The sequence below is a fragment of the Sminthopsis crassicaudata genome, chromosome 2 (genome assembly GCF_048593235.1).
Source record: "Sminthopsis crassicaudata isolate SCR6 chromosome 2, ASM4859323v1, whole genome shotgun sequence".
Classification (NCBI taxonomy): Eukaryota; Metazoa; Chordata; class Mammalia; order Dasyuromorphia; family Dasyuridae; genus Sminthopsis; species Sminthopsis crassicaudata.
The window spans coordinates 474,990,633-475,011,358 of NC_133618.1; the positions used below are offsets into that span (position 1 = coordinate 474,990,633).

Genomic DNA, 20,726 nt, shown 5'->3' on the forward strand with positions numbered 1-20,726 from the left:
ATGGATATTTGTGCCATGAATTTTACTAATATTAAATAGAAATTTCAATCCTATTTTAGTCCATTCCTATTTGTGATTACTAAGACACTAAGAAAATGGGCAAGATCCCTCCTTTTTACCAATAAACTTTACTCACGGAGATGGTGTTTGAGGGCAAATAAGTTCACAGACATAGTAGTGAAAATCTCAGAAGACATTCTTGGTAGTGACACTGAAGGAACCTCTTTTAGTGGCCTTTACCATTTTTTTACTCTTTCCCCAGCCAGCAGTTCTGAGCAGTATTAAGGTCAAGTTAGAAGATGACCAACTAGAGCAGAGCAAATCTGAGACTACTGATGAAGAAAACAAAAGTAGCCCTGTGATGGACACAATGAGACAGACTGCTCATAGAACTAAGCGGATGCAGCGGAGGCATACTGTCAATGAAGCAGTAGTATCACAGGACCCAGAGACTGCTCATAATAGTGACTTATCAACTCCTCAAGAGCCAAGTATTTTACCATCTGAAGACTCTTAGCAGTAACAAAGTTCATTTGCTGCCAAAAAGTAAAGAATTAGCAAGATTATGTTGCTGATATTTAAATTAAGGCTTAGGACCTCACTTTTGCAACCAGCTTAGAAGAGTAATAAGCCTTTAGCAAAAAGTTGTTGCAGGGTTTGTACTTTAGAGCTGGAGACTATTTTTTGAATGTTTTCCTTGTTACTGCTGTGTAGCAGACTGACCTAGGAAAAGATTAATGTAAAGAATGTAGCCAAAAATTTCCCTCTCCTTTGGCTTCTCTTGAAGTTAAAGCACTTGAAAAGAAAAGACAGAAAAAAGCAATGGTTTCAGAATCACTAAGGCCTGGGTTTAAGTATTTGTGCCCTTTGGTTAAAGTGCGAAATTCTGATGACCTTTTCTACTGAAAGGTTTTGAGCCACTGTAGTATTTTAAGTATAAAGTAGCAAACTTTATAAGTTCAATTTCTCTATGCTGCTGCAATAAGCTGAATAAAACAGTTAATCTTCATGATACTGTGAAGATGCTGTACAGAAAAATAACATTTAAATGAAGAAAGCAAAATTTAAAAAACAACACTCCTTTGCAAAGCAACACAAGGATAACCAAATCACAATTAAATGCATTTATTTTTAGTAAAGATATGTTGTTTGTCCTGCAAAATATATATGAAAAAAGCTGGTGTAGTACTTTTACTAGCAAAATATACAGATAATTTGGTCCTGTGTACCTATAGCAGTGAGAACTTGAACATTCATGGAAGTTCTTCTCTTAGTTAAGATATTCTTCCTTAAATACCTTACTTCAAGGATGGCCACCAAATTAGAGATGAGATTGGGCACATCTTTCCTAACAGACAGGTTTTTGATTAAACTGCTGTGAACATGTTACAAACCAGGTTAATGTGATTTTGATTTAAGAAATCATTGCCATATTCACATTTGTTCCTTTTATAAATTTCTAAAGAAAAGATTGGTTTTATTTTTTAATGTATGCTATTGATAACTTGTCTAAGGCCCCAAACTTTCGGGATTGTCTGGAGTATGTTTTCAAATACCTTTTTACTATAGAAAAATGGCTTGTGCATGTTATTGGAAACACTTGTGTGCTTGTAGAAGGGAGGGATTTATGTATATTTTTCTAAAAAAATAATTTATGATTTCTTCTAATTTTCTAATGTGCCTTGGATATGTGCCAAATGATGGAAAAGAAACAGTAAAATTTATGATTGTTGAAAATATCTAAATCTCATTTTTGTTATCACTATTTGGGATAGGTGTCTAGAGCTATTTTAACCACCTTCATCTAAACATGGTATTTTCTTGAGGAGATAGTTAAAATGAACTTCAATAGTAGGAATCCACTGAGTTCCATTGAATGCTTCATACTTAAATCCAAGTGGAATACTGATTCAGTAATTGGTTTTAACTGAAAAACTGTCTGGAAAGAGCTGTCTTTCTGCAGTAAGCAGGAGAGCCTATTTCTCTTTCTTTCTCTCTCTCTCTCTCTCTCTCTCTCTCTCTCTCTCTCTTCTCTCTCTCTTTCTCTCTCTCTCTTTCTCTTTCTCTCTCTCTTCTCTCTCTCTCTCTCTCTCTCTTTTCTCTCTTTTCTCTCTCTCTCTCTTCTCTCTCTCTCTTTCTCTCTCTCTTTCTCTCTCTCTCATCTCTCTGTCTCTCTCTGTCTCTCATACACACACACACACACACACACACACACACACACACACACACACACACACACACACACGACTGGGATTAAATTAATAAGGATTTACTATTGTGAGGCGCTGTGCTAAACACACATTTGATGATACAAAATAAGGAAAAAAATAGTCACTGCCCTTGGAGAGTTCACAGTCTACATGGGGATATAAGACTGGATAAATTGGCATTAATTAACAGAAAAAAGGCATTCATGTTAAAGGGGACTAGTGAAAGGTAGGACTTTAGCTGAGCCTTCCAGGAAGCCAGAAGAGAGATGAAGAGCATTTTAGAGAGGGGGGAATACTGGGGAGAAGGCAAGGCAGCCAGTATTGTTGGATGTAAAAGGGAATAAGGTGCAAGAAGCCTGGGAAGAAGAGGCCAAGTTGTATTGGATCCTAGAGGGAATAGAAGCACTGGTGTTTAACATGTAGTAGGGTGATGTGGTCAGACCTACAATTTAAGAGACACTTTGGTAGCTGAATGGAGGAAGTATGGGGAGCAATGAGGCCGGGAGACCCGTTAGAAGACTATTGTAGGAGGCAGACAGGATGGTGGAAGAGAAGGTAGTGTATATTTGACTGAAATGCTTCCAAACAGTGCTAGAAAATGCACCAGAAGGAATCCTGGTCAGGAAATCCAAGAAAAAGCATTACAGGAAGTCATTTTTCCTGCCCAAGTTGGCATTGGAAGATAGAAAGGTCCAAATCGCTCTCCAGAATGGCTGGATCAGTTCACAGTTCCACCAACAATGTATCAGTGTCCCTAATTCATCATTATTTTTTCCTATCATCTTGGCCAATCTGACAGGTGTGTAGTGGTATCTCAGAGTTGTCTTAATTTGCATTTCTCTGATCAATAGTGATTTTCACATGACTAGAAATGGTTTCAATTTCTTCATCTGAAAATTGTCCATTCATATTCTTTGAGTATCATCTAGAAAATGGTTTGAATTCTTATAAATCTGAGTCAACTCTCTATATAAAGGCTTTTATCAGAACCCTGGAAAGTAAGAAGTAAAAAATATTTTCCCAATTTATTGCTTCCTTTCTAATCTTGTCTGCATTGGTTTTGTTTGTATAATTTTTTTTTTTAAACTTAATAGAATCAAAATTATCCATCTTGCATTCCCATAGTGTACTTTAGTTCTTTGGCCACAAATTCTGAAGGCTGGATTTTAATTGGGATTTAAAGGGAGCCAGGAAGAGTCAATAGTCTCAGTGGAGGAGGGAAAGTATCCAGGGGACAGCTAGAGAAATATTGGCTCTCTTGGTCCTCATATACCTGGGACCAAGAGATGTAGTATCTTGTCTGTGGAACAGCCAGGACAGTCACTAGATCAGAGTATGTGTTGAAAAAAGATAGGGGGGGAGGGGGCTAGGTAACAAAGGGCTTAAAATGCCAAATAATGCATTTTGTATTTAACCTTGGTGGTAGTAGGAACTTTTGGGGTTTATTAAGTGGAAGGGTGAGATGAATGACATGATTGAACCTGTACTTTAGGAAAATCACTTTAGTGACTGAATGAAGGTTGGATTGGAGTGGGGAGAGACTTGAGGCAGGCAGACCTGCCAGTGGGTTATTGCAGTTGTCTAGTGAGGTGAGGAGAGTGCACCAGAGTGGTGGGGCAATGTCAGAGGAAAAAGGGATTACATTGGGATGAGATTGACAGGCTTTGGCAACAGCTTTAGTGTGTATGTGTATGACCCTCCAATATAGTTAACCCCTCTTTTTTTGTCCTTACATTCTTTTGGGTCTCAGTTCACTTGGGTCTTTTAGTACTCTTGGCACATGATAGGATATATACTATTTGTTTTTATTCATTCTTTATTACTAGCATTCATCTTTTGTATTTGTAAAAAGACATTTGAAACTAGGGATTTGCTTTAGATGCTTCCCGAGGGCCTTTTTCTTAGTCATTGCTGGAAGGATTCTTGCCAGTCCTAATGAAGCAATCTTAAACCTAGAGGATGGTCAATTATCTATCTGAGAGCCAGTGTAGCTTCAAGAAATGGAGACGGTGTTTGCTGCTTACCAGTGAGAGGTCTGTATATAACATTCATCTGTCTAATTAAAGTCTTCAAAATGGGCATTTGTGAGGACTTGTAGAAAATCATGGCAAAACTTGGTTGCCCAGAGAAGTTCATTAGTATTGTACATCAACTTACTTAATGACTGCTTGTTTGCCCAGGTTCTGGATAACGGACCATGTTCCAGTGGTTTTCCTTTCACTAGTGGAGTGAAGCAGAGCTCTGTGTGTTCGTTCCTGTGCTTTCTAGGGTGATATTTTCAGCAATGTTGTTCAACCAGGATGAAAACATCAAGGTCAGTTACTGAACAATCAATTATTTAACTTGAAAAGGCTATAAGCCAAGACTGAAGCGGAGGGAGAGTAGGCACGTGGCTGATGACTGTGCATTTCAACGTAGCCTCTGGGGCTATGACTAAGTATGATCAATTCTCCACGTTTGTGCTAATTGTGGCTCAACAACTACAACAGAAGTTCTGCACTAGGCAGCACCGGTCTGTCTGTGGAACTCCTGGTTCCAGCAAATGAAGCAACTTTGAATGTTGTTTACTTACCTTGGCAATATACTTTCCAGAAATACTTACCTTGGCAATATACTTTCCAGGGATGTATACATAAATGTGCGCTCATTGTCAGAGCTAGCTCAGTGTTTGGGAGGCTCTGAAGAAAAGTGGGGAAGAAAAAAGGATTGGATTGGATACCAAATGGAAGGTGTGTAGAGCCATCGTGCTGACCTCAATATACCTAGGAAACCTCATCAGTCTACTAGTCCCTGCCAGGAAATGTTTCCATTGGAATTATCTCAGGAAAATTTTGAATGTTACCTGGCAAGATAAGATACTAGAAGTTGCAGTCTTTTTTTGAGCTGAACACAAAAACATTCTAACTCTCTTGGGCTAGTCATGTTGTCTGAATGCCGAATGTTTGCCTAAAGAGGAGAACTCACCCAAGGCAAGCACTCACAAGTAAGTCAGGAGGGACACAAGTACACGCTGTCTCCGAAAGAACTCTGGAATTGATTGTGAGTCAGGAGAGACCCTGGCATAGGCTGCCCATTCTGGCCTGCCTGCATCAAAGAAAGCACTGTGCTGTAGAAGCAAGGTAGGATTGTGGTACTTCAAAATCAGTGTGATGGGCATAGAGATATCCCTGCATATGTGCATGTGGACTATTTGGGGACTTGTGCTAGAGCTGTCCATACCCCGCACCTTGACCCCCAACATAGTGATGTCACTTTGGCCCTCTCCAGCAGACATCGACCAAATTAAATCTCTCCTAAGTTATTGACTCCTCCTGGGTTGTGTCAGGCTTATTGGATCTGCTAAGTTTTCCTCCTTGATCTCTTTTCAGTTTTAAGCCATTGTTCTCAGATTCTAGAAAAAGGTTGTTGTTTTTTTTAATCAGCATTGTAAAATGTGCTCCATTGTAGATCACAAGCCTCTCATGCCTGCATTTTAAGCTGTGATCCATTTTAGAAATCCAAATCCTGCACTCAGTCATCATCTTCCTAGGCAGCTATTAATGTTTCTAAATATATCAACTGGTAGTATTAGTGAAAATAGTCTGGGCCCTTACAGCCTTTAAATTTTTCATCAGGGTTTTGTAGCTGTGGGCAATAATTTCAGAGTTCCTTTTAGAAGCATCTTTTTCCCCCAATATAGATTGTCAGCATTGGTACTCAGACTTGCCTAAATGTCAGAATACTATCTGGATATTTACCTAGGATGATAGTAAGACAAGTTTGTCACTTTGAAAAAGTGCTACATTGGTACCCCTAGAGCATAAAATCACGAAATACTTTTATCTTCTGTTGACCATTTCTGGATGATTTCTTATTTGAAAATACTTGTAGAATAAAACCACTGTTTCTTAGAAACATGCTGTTGCTCCCAGAGATTATCCACCTATCTCGGATGCAGGAACTTAATTCTTACCTCTTAAAACATTCAATGGTCTTCCCCTTCTTTCTTCTATGCCATATTTTTCCAATGTGATACAGGCAAAGATTCCTCCCTATCTCTTTATGTATTTTTGTTTGTTTCCTTCTCAGAGTACTTCTGTTATTCTTTCATGAAACACTTCACTCAAAGAACAGAAAAGTATACAGGATTAGAGGTTACTTGGTAGAGGCGGAAACAAAATGCATCTTTAATTCAATTCATCTCAAAATTCCCTTGCTTTTTATACCTGGCTTAGGCAGTATCCAGTCTTTTGCATTTTGGAGGTATTACTCTAGAATGGCAAACAACCCATCTGCTAATTCTGTTGTTCTGAAAGTTAAGTTGCTGTGGGCTATTAAATAAATATAGGTGGTATAGTAGATGGAACACTGGGCCTGAAGTCAGGAAGACTTGAATTCAAATCAGGTCCCAGATATTTACTATGTGACCTTGGGCAAGTTACTAAACCCTTTGCCTTAGTATGGGGATAACAACACCTATTTCTTAGTGTTGTCTTGAGCATCAGATAATCAAAAATTTAGTGCAGTATCTGGCTTATAGTAAACACTATGCAAATGCTAGCTATTATTATTAAAAGATTTATGGTAATCATCACTGGGAACAAAGTAGGATTTTTTTTTTTAACACATTATGAAATCTATTTCAATGACTTCTTGCCATGTATTAGTAATTTTTATAGTTTTATAAGTTTCTGTAGGTTATATACTTTTATTACATGAAGATATAATTGACATGGATTTATAACCCAATGAAACAATGAACAGAGGCAGGAATTCCTGCAAGTCTTGATTAAATCATAGTGAATGCAGTTGCAGTTCTCACATGGATCCACTGCCCAGTGTTTTTTTCTGTCAAGTTTTGTTTGATCCTAAATTCTGGGCTAGGCTCAGAAGAAAGATGGAACCATTTGCAAGGAAGAGGCAAGGGAACTTGGGACTGTGAGAAGTCTTCTTTGTCCCAGACAAGATAACAATGAATAAAGATTTAGTATGCTAATCATTTCCTATAGCCACAAGATATTGAAGAATTATGTCCACTGTACCAGCTAAAGATAACCTTTTTGCAAAATGGAGAGTCTTTTTATTCTCCTATATAAACAGTGATTTATTCAACAAATATTAAATGCTAACTGAGTGGAGAGTAAGACATTGGAGAGAGATTAAGTTCAGATGAGTTGTGGTTTCTATCCTTATTTGAAGCACCTAATTTAATCCTCATAGCTACCTATGAGATAGATGCAGTTATCCTCATTTTACAGATAAGGAAACCAGCCAAGATGAAAGGATCTGCTCAGCATCACACATCTACTTGAGAAGATAACGTACACACATCACTAGAATATAACTTATACAACAGATATATTAAGAGAAATACACAACTAAGTATCACATAAGATCCAAAGGGGCAGATCTCTATCAATAGGAAAGGTATTATGGAAGAGAGGGCATTTTAGTTGCATTTATAGAAATTCAACAATCTGATTCCTTGGACTCCCTATGAAGCAAGTAGCTCTTCCCAAAGGAGGGAGTGGGAGTGGGGGGGAACGAACTACCAACCTCCCTCCCTCAGACTCCTGAATGGCTGCTCTGTGTCCATGGAAGTCTTAGGTCCCACTGAAGTGAGTCTGAGTTGGGGCTTTATTTCACCTCTTGTGTTTTATCTTTCCTAAATCTGAGTGAAGAGCTACTATGTGAGTCTGAAGTTTGGTGTTCCTCTGTTCTCTAGTTAGGCTGATTGATTGGAAAGGGAAAAAAGTTCTTATTAACTCTTTTAGTTCTGTTGAAGATGAGCATCAGCTGGAGGATAAGCCCAGTCCTTAGTCTAGCTTGCCTGAAGACAGAGAGTGCAATGCTGAAGTAAAATGGAAAATGCTTATTGATCAGCAGTCCCACAGATTGCTTCATGTTTATGTGGATTTAAGTGTCAACTTTCTGGCAGAGTTTAAATTGCTGTTGCTGCTTCCATTCAAATTTCCCCCCCCCCCCCCCCCATTTGTGCTTGTTTCTATTTTATGTTTAACATTCTTCTGTGTGTAGGAAATACCTGACCTGTACCTGAATGAAAAAAAAAATTTCAAAAGGCATGGGGAAAAGAAGGTACGAAGACATGGGAACATAGGGCTTATTGAAGGGTAGGCAACCTGCTTACTGTGGATCAGGAGCAGCAGCAGAGAGACGGTATGTCATGGGGCTCAGACAGTCTTAGTGTGAGAGTGCTAAGTAGCAGAAAGAAGGGCTGGGCAGTCACGCCAGGCTGAGGCTGGGGCTGGGCCGACAGGGCCCCAGGTGAGGGAGAGAGGTGGGATTATCACACCTGTGTGGTGAGGTACTAGCCATGGGGCCGGGGTGGGAGGAGCAACGGTATGAGGAAAAGTGGTCACAGACTTGGGGCTCATTCAGTCCCAATCTTTTACAGATGAGGGGAGAGGGCTCCCAGTGCTGAGGTGGCTCTGACCAAGGTCCTGTGGGTGGAAGAAGCTGAGCAGGCCCTGATCCCCAGCACCAGATCAGAGCAGGACCCTTCTCTTTGCTGGGGTAGGACTGAAAAGGACTGGCAAATGACTGGAGAGGGAAAGGAGAGGGAGCACTCCAGAGATCTGGGCAGAGCAGGTAGGGGAGGAACAGCTGGGTAATACTGCCAACATTCACCACCAGGAGAGTGCGGCTATGGGCAGATGTCTGAAGAAAACTATCAGGGAATGGGGAATGAAGATGTCTCAAATAAAATCAATCTCTACTTTTGACTTTATTTAAAATGAGGCAGCTGGGGACCACAGTAAGAAAGCCTTGCCAGGAATCCTACCTGGTCACTGACTGGCGATGTGATTCTGGGTGGGTCATTTAAACTGGTCCTTTATCTGTAAAATGGAAGTAATAGCACCAACCCTCCCTGGCTTCTTGTGACAGATCAAATGAGTTAACAGATGCAAAGAGCTTTGCCAATATTAAAAGTGTTATAGCTATACTAGCCACTTTTTTTTTCCTGAGGCAATTGGGGCTAAGTGACTTGTCCAAGGTCACACAGCTAGGAAATGTTAAATGTCTGAGGTCAGATTTGAACTCAGAGCACCAGCCCTGAAGTTAGGAGAACTTATCTACTGAGCTACTTAGCTGCCTCCCACTAATAATTTTTACTTCTGTTGTAATTATCAGACCAAAAGGATATAAGAAACAAACGAAACCAAAAAACAACTAAATCTTAGATCTAATAGTCATCCCCCTGATCCTTTACAAATCCTTGCCCGAACATTTTCAGGTTCAGTTCCTGTCCTGTTTTATCTTTTAGAGTCTAGGGATAGCCTGTGAGATTCGGGGCCTATGTTAACCAGTGTTATTTTACCCATATTGCTTTTATTATTATTATTTTTAATCAGGAGCATGCATGAGTTTTAAAATCATACCAGTTTTTTCCCCCTACTTGGAGCTCCAACCAGATTTTAAAATACTTAAAAAAGCAGGGGGGGGGGTCTCTTTGCTGAATTTTGAGCTGTTGTTCCATTTGGGCACCTATAGATCCAGGACTTCTCGCCTTTGTCCTATTTCCAAGTCTCCCAGATATCTCTACCTAGATGTCAATAGAGGAACCTCAAACTCATCCTTCCTCCTAAACCAAACCCTTTTCCTAATTCCCAATTTTGTGAAGGCAATACCATTCTTTAGTTTCCCAGGCTTATGACTCGGATATAACGTTATCTCCAATTCTGTCTCCTCTCCATTCCATTATCTGCACTGACACTACAACCACCCTAGTTCAGCATCTTACTACCTTCTCCCATCTGGACTATTTCAACAGTTTTCTAATTGGTCTTCACACAATCTCTTTTCCAATGTAAAATCCATACTGATACTCCTAAAGTCTAAGTCTGACCATGTCACTCCACTCAAGAAGTTTCAATGGCTTTTGATTGCTTCTAGCATGAAATCCCAGTTCTTCTTTGGCACCAGATTATAAACTGCTTTAAATGCCAATCTGACTTTTCAGCTAAGTGGTCTGCTTGCTTTTTTCTACATATTAATGTCCATCTCCTATCTTTCTACCTCTGTACAGGGTATCCCTTATTTCTGCCAATTAAAACTCCTAACTTCCTACAAGGATCACCTTCAATATGCAAGATGCTTTTTGTGATTCTTCTTTCAACTACCCTCCCATCCCAGTAATTTTCAATATATTTTGAATACATTTTGTATTTACTGAGATGTATACATGTTGCTATAAGACATCAGGAGAATGTCAGATTTCAGATTTGCTTTGTATTCTCATTATCAGCACTCAGCAGGTGCTTAATAAATGTTCACTGAATTGAGGGAATTTAAATATTGATGAATTAATGAATTATTGCAGGTAATTACTTTCAACATGCAAATACACTTTGGATCTGAACTATCCCCATGATCCTAGAGCACATCAAGCTGCTTAGAATAATCTTGTTTTTTTGAAAGGTGGGACATTCTGTGACCATCCAAGGCTCTCAGCATTTGACAGTGGAAGAGTCATGACTCAAACTCATCCAAAGGGTATGAGTTTGAATTTGTGCTAGTAGCAAGTTTTATGATTGCGAGCACATGGTAGGATCTTAACAGATAGTGAGATATGGATTAAAGGGTGACAAAATATGCCCAAAGTTTGGACTTTTTTGATTAAGAAGTGAAGGATTTTTGTTTCTAAACTACTTAGAATAGTGTCAAGAGAAAAGCCAACTTTAATACATTTATGATCATTTTCTAGGATTACTTTCAGCAATTTCCATTAAAATTAGCCTAATTTTGATAGTCTGTTACAGTAGAAATTTGATGAAGTTTTGTTATTTTGACTTAGGAGGGTTTGCATGAAAACAAAAAACTATTAGGTCAGTTTCAGTGAGGATATACAACTGAAGTTATTTTTATTTAAACCCTCAAAACTGGTCTCCCACCATGTTACCTTCAAGATCCTCAGTAATCCTTATTTAAATCACTGTCATTCTTAAATTTTCTTCAGGGGACAGGAGATTGTTTAAAGACTGTCAACAAAGTCACACAGTTGATTGCCACCAAGGTAAAGTGGTTATCCTGCAAAAAAGGGCATGCACAAACTCACTGAAAACAGCTTTTCAGTATTTCCATGTAAATGAGGAGTAAAGAATGCTTCAAAATTGAAGTTTGTGTTTGAGCTTTCTGACATGAGTCATTGTATTTTCTTATCACATTTAATCTATTGTCATTTTGTATGCTGTAATATCATATATGTTTTGCTATGCATCTAGTTGGGTATTTCAGTATTTTAGGAGTAAATTTGTTGTTGCATCTATTGCATGACTGCACCAGCCCCATCACTGAAATTCATCAGAATTAATAATGCCATACATGCTTAGGGAAGCCTTGGTGTGCCTGACACTCTGGGATACAAAGTCAAAAATGAAACAGTCTGTTACTGAAAAGACTTCCAAACTATAACTCATTTCAATCTTCTCAGGCTGTAGTTGTGTATATTACGAAAGCTAGGATGTGTCAAACTTTCTTTTCTGTTGTTGGTTCACAGGGAGACTTCAGCCAAATGATTCAGTTAGTTCACTGTAATTGAGCTACAGTTTTAAAAACTGAAGTCCAGAGTTACTAATCATTTTTATGGAATCAGTCCACAGAGGAGAAAATACATGATATTTAAAAAGATTATACCAGAAATTTTTGTTGTTGTTGATGATAGGATGGTTACATTAAAATCAGTCACAGCTAGGATTAGTTATAACCTAAGGGTTCTAAGGGAAAGATGATGTTCTTTCAACTTAATTTTACCATGAAAAAGAATCTTAATTCAAGGCTTTTTTTTCTTTATGAAAAGTCCAGATATAAATTAATATCATAGAACGCAACCAGATTTCAACCTTGACACCTAAACCTTAATTTGCACAATTTATGTAACTATAATGGTACTTTTTGTATGATGAGAAATCCAACAGCAATTTAAGCACAACTGATAGGAATTTTTTTTATGCAGGAATTAATAGTAGCACTAACCATCCCTGTTTTAAATATATACATGTCATACATTTTATACATAAATCTACATATTTAGTATCATCTGCAAGGAAAAAACATGGAAAAGTACATTGCATGCACAGTTTACTTGCTTTCAGAAACAATGTCCAGAAAAGCATATGTGTTTCAAATCCATTCAGATTAAATATATTGTTTCTGAAGACCATGACTATGAATGCTTTAATATTATTTGTTACTAAAGATGTGCTATTGCCATAATCCTTCTCCAGTTAAATGTCTCAAGTAGTGTTCATAATTTTAAAAGATATATGCTGCTGAAGACACTTGAAAGCACTAGTAAACAGTAAAGTCTTTTTACTATTCTCACAAAACCCAGCCTTCCAAAATCAGTTCCTGATAATACTATTAAAAAAAACATTGTCCAAATTGCTTTATTTTACATAAACAAGTCCTTTTTATTTGCCCCTCTTTCTCAAAATGTATACAGAAAGCAAAGTTACCATTTAATCAGATCTTCACTTCTGCCAAGTATTATCTTTTCCTAGAAATTTTTCAAGAAGTTTATGAGTCTTTAAACATTAAATTTCAATATTCATCTTCATCAGAATCCATTACTTTTCTTCTGTTGAACTGAAGAGGAAAGCATAATAGTATGTCATAATATGTCTGGACTATAATTAATGCTCTAAGAAACAAGAAAAATTTCCTAGATAATTTAATAGCAAAAGATTTGATTCTTCATTATTACTACTTAATTAGTAGCATGTAGTAAGCTACTAGTGGCAGGTAAGATGAAAACATTTGTGAATATTTTTACATATGAATGTTGGTCCTTTTGATGGGTCAGTTAACGGATTAATAATTATACAGAATATCAAAGAAAAATGTAATGAAAACCTTTATCAAATATTGTCCAACTAGTACCGCTATTTTTACTGATACTTTAAAAGTTAAGTATAAACATGCCAAAATCAAGTCAAAATTCTACATTTCATGAATTACTATCGCTAACCTTCCAATGTGCTGAGTCTCTGTGCACTTAGCTTAGTTACTCCTCAGGCAAAAAAAGTCATCTGGTTGGTAAGATATCCCACACTTTATGCTTTGCTAACATGCCACTGAGAAATTATCTCAAAACCTAATTATTTTGTGAAGATTGTAGCGAAAGGGATCAAACTGATATATGAGTGGTATTAGTCTTAGTAAAGAGATAAAATTTTTTAATACTTATTTTTTTTTTTTACAATATTCAGATTATTTCAAGAAAACTTACCTTAACTGTTATTTTCTTTTCTGTCTGCTGGCTTACTTTTTCAAGAATTTCTATCAATCCCTGCTCTGATACCTAGGGTAAGAGAAGTGAAATAAAAGTATTTATTTTTCCTTTATACATGCATTTTGAGACTTGGATATGTTTTTTCAAGATTATTAAATCAAAAGATACCCACCTGTAACGACACAAGCACTCTAAACTCTTTGTTTTTCATTCTTAAATTTGAAAATAATCGCACAACTTAAACTAAAACCCAGGTATGTCTATTGCCAATAAAGGATATCTTAAGAAGTGAAAGCCACATTAATGTGCTTATTAACTTACTTGAAAAAATGAAAAATATTGAGTGACCAATGGTCCAGGGAAATGACTATTTTGGATAAGGATTTTTATTTTGTTTTACCCATGAAGTTTCCATCAAAAAGCTTTTCTGGACTCCTTCTTAATGTTACTATCTTCCCTCTATTGATAATATCCAATTTGTTATGTAAACACCTTGTATATAGCTATTATAGAGGACAACTTTTTTTCCTAACCTTTCTTTGTATCATCAGTATTTAACAGAGTGCCTGGAACATAGTAAATAGTTAAGAAATGCTTTCTGACTGCCTAATCCTTTATGTAGTAAGACCATTCAGGAACCACTAGTCTTTTCTTTATTGTTTGTCTTTTGGTTATTGTTCTGGGCAATTAACTAGGCAATCCTCTATGACCCACTAACAGATAATCAATAAAAAAAATGAAGCCCTCTTATCTCACAAGCCAAAGATATTACATAATTAAAAAATAAAAAAAAAAATTCAGGCAGGTCAATAATTACATTTTTAAAAAGAAGAGATAGAAGATGAGATTTTTTCCTGCCTTTCTTTTGCACATTCCTGATAAAATACACTTCTATGGTCTAATGTAGTAGAGATTTAATTTTGGAGAATATGCTTCACTGACAGAAAGTAGAAACCAAGTGCTCACCTTTCCACTCAGCTGTCCATATCTTGCCATCTGTATGAGGTAGTTCTCTACTGCTTTAGCTTTTTCTGGCTTTACAAGTGCTAAATTACTTACTGAGATAAAAAAATAAACAAAAGACACAACACACATATATATGAAAACACAAACCCACCAAAACTTATATTCTCAAACTTTGATGTATCATTATTAAACAAATATCAGGAGATGTCATATATTCTCTTTAAGTGCAGAATTATCTTGATAATAAATTCCATATAAATAAAAATTATTATTTATCATTCATTAATTATAGCCACAAGAGTGTCTTATTGTGCTTAAGAAGGAAAAAAAAATACACTTTTTCCCACCCTGACTAAAGGAAACTTTGGGTTGGTGATACACACAAAATCCTCTTCAACTGTCACTTTTAGCCCAAATTAGGCTTCAGGTAATAATGACAAGATACAATTTCACTTGATCTCTTTGATTTAAGAGGTAATAATTTCTTTTATACTTCACTCAATACATATCTAAACTAGAAAACCTTATCTCGATAAGCAGAAGAAATATCTGGTACTTTCTCTTAAAACCAATTTAAGAACCTTGCATTAAGTCTATTGACTTCACATTCTTCTAACTAATAGTCTATTTCAAATGTACTTAAGATTAAATAAACATTTAACCTAGAGATAGCAATAGTAATTTCATTACCACTAGAGATGTCCTCTATTGGGTAACTTAAAACCAATATTATTTCAACAATGAAATTTCATTTAAAGAAAGTGAAGGTACTTACACCTGGCCCGCGCTGACTGATCCAGAACTTGAGCTAGAATATTGTTTCTCATCTCTGCTTCCCTGTAAAGAAAGTCTAATTAGACAAAGCAGAGAAGAGATGTAAAGGGAAAAACATTCTAGGCGAAAGGAAAAGTCAAAAAGGCACAGCCGTAGGAAAACGGTATATTTGGGAAAATACAAGAACATAATGAGGACGAAAAGATACTCTGAAGCCAGATGAGAGAAGACCTCAATGGTCAGGAATCTGTACTTGAATCTGTAAACAATAGGTAGTCAATGAAATGAAAGAGGAAATATCTTGTCCATTCTTGAATCCTGTCCCCTCCTCCCAATCCTAACCATAGACCGAGGGAATAATGCAAGCTTGACAGCTGTGACTAGTTCCTTTTTTGCTCAGGGCCTTGTAAATAAATAAATAGCAGTTATTTAATAAATAGTTACTAAATTAAATTAAGGGGGTACAGAAGCCCAGAGAGACTAATAAGGTAAGAGGTTATAAGGATCTGAATAAGGCAACAAGAATGGAAAGGAGAATGAAAAAGATGTAGCAGAAATGGAACTGAAAAAAGACTTGCTGAATGGATGTGAGAATCTAAGGAGGGACAAACACATGCAAAATAAAACAATTTACAAAGTAAGATAAATAACTATGCATTATAAAAGTCAAGGCTAAAAGAATGATGAAAAATGTTAATCATATAAAGCAAGATTTGGGAGTATTTTTGCTTAACCTCAAAAAGAAAAAATAGTCTCCCTTAAAAAAAAAAAAATCTGGAGCTTATTATATTTCTATTACTTGTTTTTTCCTGAAATTTAGCAGCCATTATAGTCACCACCATATATTTTAGCAGCCTCATTTCACATACTGGCTTTTCTGCCCTTACCTTATCATTCACCCAGATTGAGAATGAAGCTATAAATTCACTGTTTAAGGAAAAGGAAATAGATGTCTGGTAGGGATAGACTTTTTAGCTAGAATAATTTCCAATGACTAGTATATTGGTTCAAAATCAGCTATATTTCTAATATGATATTAATTTGAAAATTCCATCATTTGGGTCATGTTAAAATTGTACACAGTTGTTCTCTATATCCTTGGAGATTTTTGCTGAGAAGCTTGGCACCTCAGATTAGAAAAATCACATCAACTGTGGGATGATTTTTATATGTGATTTGTAATGTGAGTTGATTAGATGAGGTAATTAAAGTACTACTTTAAATCTGTACCTTCTTTCATAGTCCTGCTTGTTGGCCATTGCTGTTCCTTAAACATCCACAACATTTGAGGTTTATATTACATTCAGGAAGGGTGGGAAAATTTCTGTGGAGCTTGTACAGTTTCTAGATTGGGAATTAAATGAATCACAGAATAGCTAAAAGAGATCTTTTAGATAATCTGATTAAACCTTATTTTATAGAGGAAGAATACAATATACAGAGAAGTGAACTAACTTCTCCAGTGTAACAGAGGGAGTAGCAGACCCAGGACTAGGACCCTATTTTCTTGATTCTCAATTCAGCGTTCTTTTCACATTGTTTGACTTTAGTTGGCAAAATATTAAACGTCACAAGAAGTCAGGGCTCTGAGAATGGTAAAGGTAGAACTCAGCTGCTGGCACTGTTTCTTTTCAATCTCCCTAGAAAAGTATAAGCCATCCCCCGGAACACCAAGTAAACTATTCCTTTCTTGTCCCCACTGACATGAAGTGTTACAGTTAAAAGCAAGGAAATTAGGGACAGCTATTTCACTTGAGAGAAAACAAAGGAATACCAAGAAAATCCCTGAAATTGGTAGACAGCTCATATATATTAGAATTTCAAATTTTCATTTTAGCTAACTAAAGGAAAAGTCATTAAAAGTTCACAACTTAGTCATACCTGTGTTTTGCCTCCTGTTGTGCTGGGTCACCAGAAGAATCCTGCAAAGAAATTTCACTTTAGAATCAAAGAATTCGGAGCAATAAAAATGAATTAAAAGACTATTTGGCAAAAGGGACAGAGTGCTTGATTGAGAGGTGAGGATGGTCTTCAATGCTGCATTGGCTGTGGGGACATGGGCTGTGACTTAACCCCAGAGGGCCTGAATCAGATTAAAGTCTAACTGGGAAACGTTTAACACAATATATTTCTATTTGAGTCTGACACCACAGCCCTCTGCAATTCTTTAGACAGCTGTTTAGTTTAGTAAAAAGGCCATGGGTTTGAATCCTGTCTCTTCATTTATTGTCTGTGTGCCCCCAGGCAACTCCCTCTGGCGTCTAACTTCCCCCCAGCTTTTTTGGGGAAAAATTTTCTGGGGAAAAAATGGAGCACAGTTTATTTTTGACACAGCTCTGAAACAATTTTTCAAATGATTGACAAGGCAAGCATTTAAAATACAAGTAAAAAAGAACGCTTGGCTGCCAGTTACTGCCAGCTCCACCATCAGACTCAGACCACCACAGCCATCAGAACACCACAATCCCCAAACTGCACTAGAGTATTGCACGAAGTGCACAAGCATGAAGATCTGCGTTCTGATATTATAAGGGCAGGACACTAACTGTGCCCAAAACTGTTACTGGCCTGACCAAAAAACTTTAGGACTCAGAAAGTCAAAAACAAAACAAGTAATGATGATACGAACACAAATTTCATTGTATGTCATTCAGACTCATCTGCGAAGGGAACTGTGCCCACACAATAAGAAGACTGCAAGGCCGAAGGTTTTCAGCTGGCGCTCCAGCCCTAGGAACTTCTCCTAAGGAGACCGAGCCCGATACCTGAAGGGGGAGAGTGACTCACCCAAGGTCACAGACGCGGTGTCTGAGGTGAAGCTGAATGGAAGTCTTCTGACTCGCTATCCCCTGCCCTCATTTTTTTTTTAAGTTTTCACACTGGGCTGGAAACTCGGCAGCCTGCGGTCCTTCCGCTCCGAGCTGGCTCAGGACAGCCGAGTATCCCCAGCAGCAAGAAACGCGGGCGGGGACACCAGCTCTCGCCTCTAGATGGGCTACTTCTTAGTTACCATGACAGAAAAGCTCTACGCCCTAGATGTACACTAAACTAGGTGGCTAAACATTTTGAGGCCTCGAACGATTCGCCATCTCCCTTAGAATTCTACCTGTACTAAAGCCTAGGTCTAACAAATGAGGCTTTTTCCCCCGAGAGGCCGGCTTGCATTCCGAGCTTCCGAGGTCACAATGCAGGAACCTGACGCGGTACTTAAGGAACACCCGGCTTCACCCCCTTCCAAGGGACGCCCCCAATCTCAGAGAAACCGAAAGTGGGGGCCGGGGCCCTCCGCCCCCCGAGTCCGCGGCGGAGAAACTTATCGGACGCTCCGCTGAACGCCGCCGCAAACAATCCAACGTGGGATGAGACTCGGAGCAGGTGGGGAGGGTCCCGAGAGACCGAACTACAAGCCCGGGAAAGGAAAAAGGGGAGCAAGGAGACGCACAGCCCGGGGAGAAGCCCCGGAGAAAAGCCGGGGACGCGGGGGGTTGGGGGGGCCGGCCGCAGGAGCATCCCCCGGGCTCGGGGCAGCGGGGCCAGGGCGGGGCTGGCTCTCCCACGCCCTGAGGGACCAAAGCTTGGGCCTGTAGGGATGTGGAGGCCACTGTCCCGGTTGGGGGGCGGGGACGTCCCGGCCCCACGCGAGAGAAGGCGGGATACCCGGGCGATCCCACACCCGGCCTCGGACGGATCCCGGCTGGCACCGGGGAAGCCGCCCAGGAGACCGAGCGGCGCCCGGGCCTGAAGGGGCGGCCGAGGGGCCTCGGCGGGGCAGAAGGCAAAGGAAACCAAGGGACGGGCGGAGGCCGTTCTTACCCCATGCTTCGCCTGCAGTTCGGCCAGCCTCTGCTTCCGCAGGGCCTCCAAGTCATCGTCTGCCATGGCGAGACTAGCGGGGTGGAAGAAGAGCAGACTAAATAGCACCAAGGACTGAAGCCCCTCAACTCCACACGAGTTTCGCTACTGCGCATGCGCCCGCCCCAGACCTTGCCACTCCATCCCCGAGCCGTCTGCGCGCAGTCTGTAAGGGGAGGCAGGAGGAGGGCCGAATTATCGATTGCAGAGTACGGCAGGTGGCGTGTCTGTAGAAACGTAGGGAGATGTAGGGAGGTGTGAGGTCGCAGGGCGGGAAATTTGATCTTTTGGGAAGGCAAACTATTGAAACAGACCCCAGTATTTGGCTATTGTTAATCATCATCATCATCATCATCATCATCATCATCATCATCATCATCATCATCATCATCATCATCATCCTTAGGCACAAAATGTATTCCCTATCTCTGTCCTCCCCATCCCCCTCTCCCCGAGACAGCGCTGTAATGGAAATCACATTTATGTAATAAAAGACATTTTTATTCAGTACTTTAACGTTTGCAAAACGCTTTACACACACGGCCTCATTTTGTCATCACCACCGCCCTCTGAGGCGTTGCTCAGGTCTTACACACGGGAAGCGGCGTCACATCACTGGTCTAAGGTTCGGGATTGGGGGGGGAGGGGACTCCAGGTCCTGCTCCCGACACACCCTGACACACCGCTGGCCCTCTGGCCGCTGAAGGTTTGGCAAACTGTTGTTACATAGGCCGTCTTCTTTTGCTTCAAGAATTTTCTCCCACTTCCCCTCCTCCCCACTCCGAGCCGCCCACCTCAATTGTCGGATTAAGTCAGTCTCTTCCGTGCATTCCTCGGTGGAGGAAGATACCCTTCCTCATAGTCAATTGGATTGGCCTGAATCACCTCATTGCTGAAGCGTGGGGTGTGTGTTCTCTCATATCTGGTTGGCGGGGGGAAAGAGGGGGAGAGTTGAGGAACATTTTTTAAGCTTCCTTGTTCCCCTTCAGCGAGTAGCCTCTCTCCCGTTCAGGTCCGGGCTATGCCCGTTTACCCAGAGATCCCGCGGAGCCGCCCTCTGAAAGTGCCCAGGACATCTTCCTCCCCTCAGTCAGTTTATTGCCGGGTTCAGTCTTCTCTCCCCGCTCCAGCCCCCACACTGTGAACTCCAACATTTCCTCTCCACTGAACGGCCACCTCCTTCCCTCTCCTAGCACGCTGATCTATTTCGTCTCAACTCCGCAGAGAGGCGCGCGCTTTTGACTTTACAATGGCCATCACATCATCCATCCCCACGTGTAAAGGCCCCCGAAATTCCTCTTCTCTGACCGTACCTTTTATTGTTCCATTTCCCCTTTGTTTAAGAATCCCCACCCGGATCCTCATTTCCAGGGCGACTTCCCTGGCCTACCCCCAGATTCCTTCCTAAATGACCGTCTCTGCGCGGGCTCTTCCCCAGCCACCATCTCCCACCTCCTTCCTTGCCGATTACTTTGCTAGAGCATTCCTGGACCACTTCCACCGTCTACCTTGATGTCCCACTGACGCTGTGTTGGATAGAGCTGGAGAAAGTCTCCCAGCCAAGCTACGGTCAGGTTGTTCTCCGATCTCTCTGTATCCCAGCTAAGCATCCTATTCTTTCCTCATTTATTCGCTATCCACACGTTCTGAAGGAAGATGCTCCTCTTTCCTCAAACTGCCACAGCACTTGTTCC

At 39.7% G+C, this 20,726-nt stretch overlaps 2 protein-coding genes across 3 annotated transcripts in view; one reads left to right on the forward strand and one right to left on the reverse strand.

Moving 5' to 3' along the window:
* Positions 1-1,739, forward strand: part of ANKRD27 (ankyrin repeat domain 27) — a 97,660-nt gene extending 95,921 nt beyond the window's left edge. The window contains exon 29 of the mRNA XM_074293245.1: positions 263-1,739. Within this exon, the coding sequence (XP_074149346.1) occupies positions 263-517 (255 nt within the window). The 3' untranslated portion in view covers positions 518-1,739. The remainder of the gene's footprint in view (positions 1-262) is intronic.
* A 9,301-nt stretch (positions 1,740-11,040) lies between these two features.
* Positions 11,041-19,181, reverse strand: PDCD5 (programmed cell death 5). 2 transcript variants are annotated; one of them, XR_012486808.1, is made up of 7 exons: positions 18,994-19,171; positions 17,062-17,102; positions 15,182-15,243; positions 14,407-14,498; positions 13,438-13,509; positions 12,665-12,794; positions 11,041-11,237 (listed from the first exon to the last, which is right to left on the reverse strand). XR_012486808.1 is itself a non-coding variant. In XM_074293246.1 (6 exons), exons 1-6 carry the CDS (start codon positions 19,057-19,059, stop codon positions 12,750-12,752), a joined length of 378 nt encoding a protein of 125 aa, XP_074149347.1. In that variant the 5' UTR covers positions 19,060-19,181; the 3' UTR covers positions 12,595-12,749. The 2 variants fall into 2 exon arrangements, 1 of the variants encoding a protein (XP_074149347.1); XM_074293246.1 differs by lacking the exon at positions 11,041-11,237 and having other exon boundaries at positions 12,595-12,794; positions 18,994-19,181.
* Between the last annotated feature and the right edge of the window lie 1,545 nt (positions 19,182-20,726).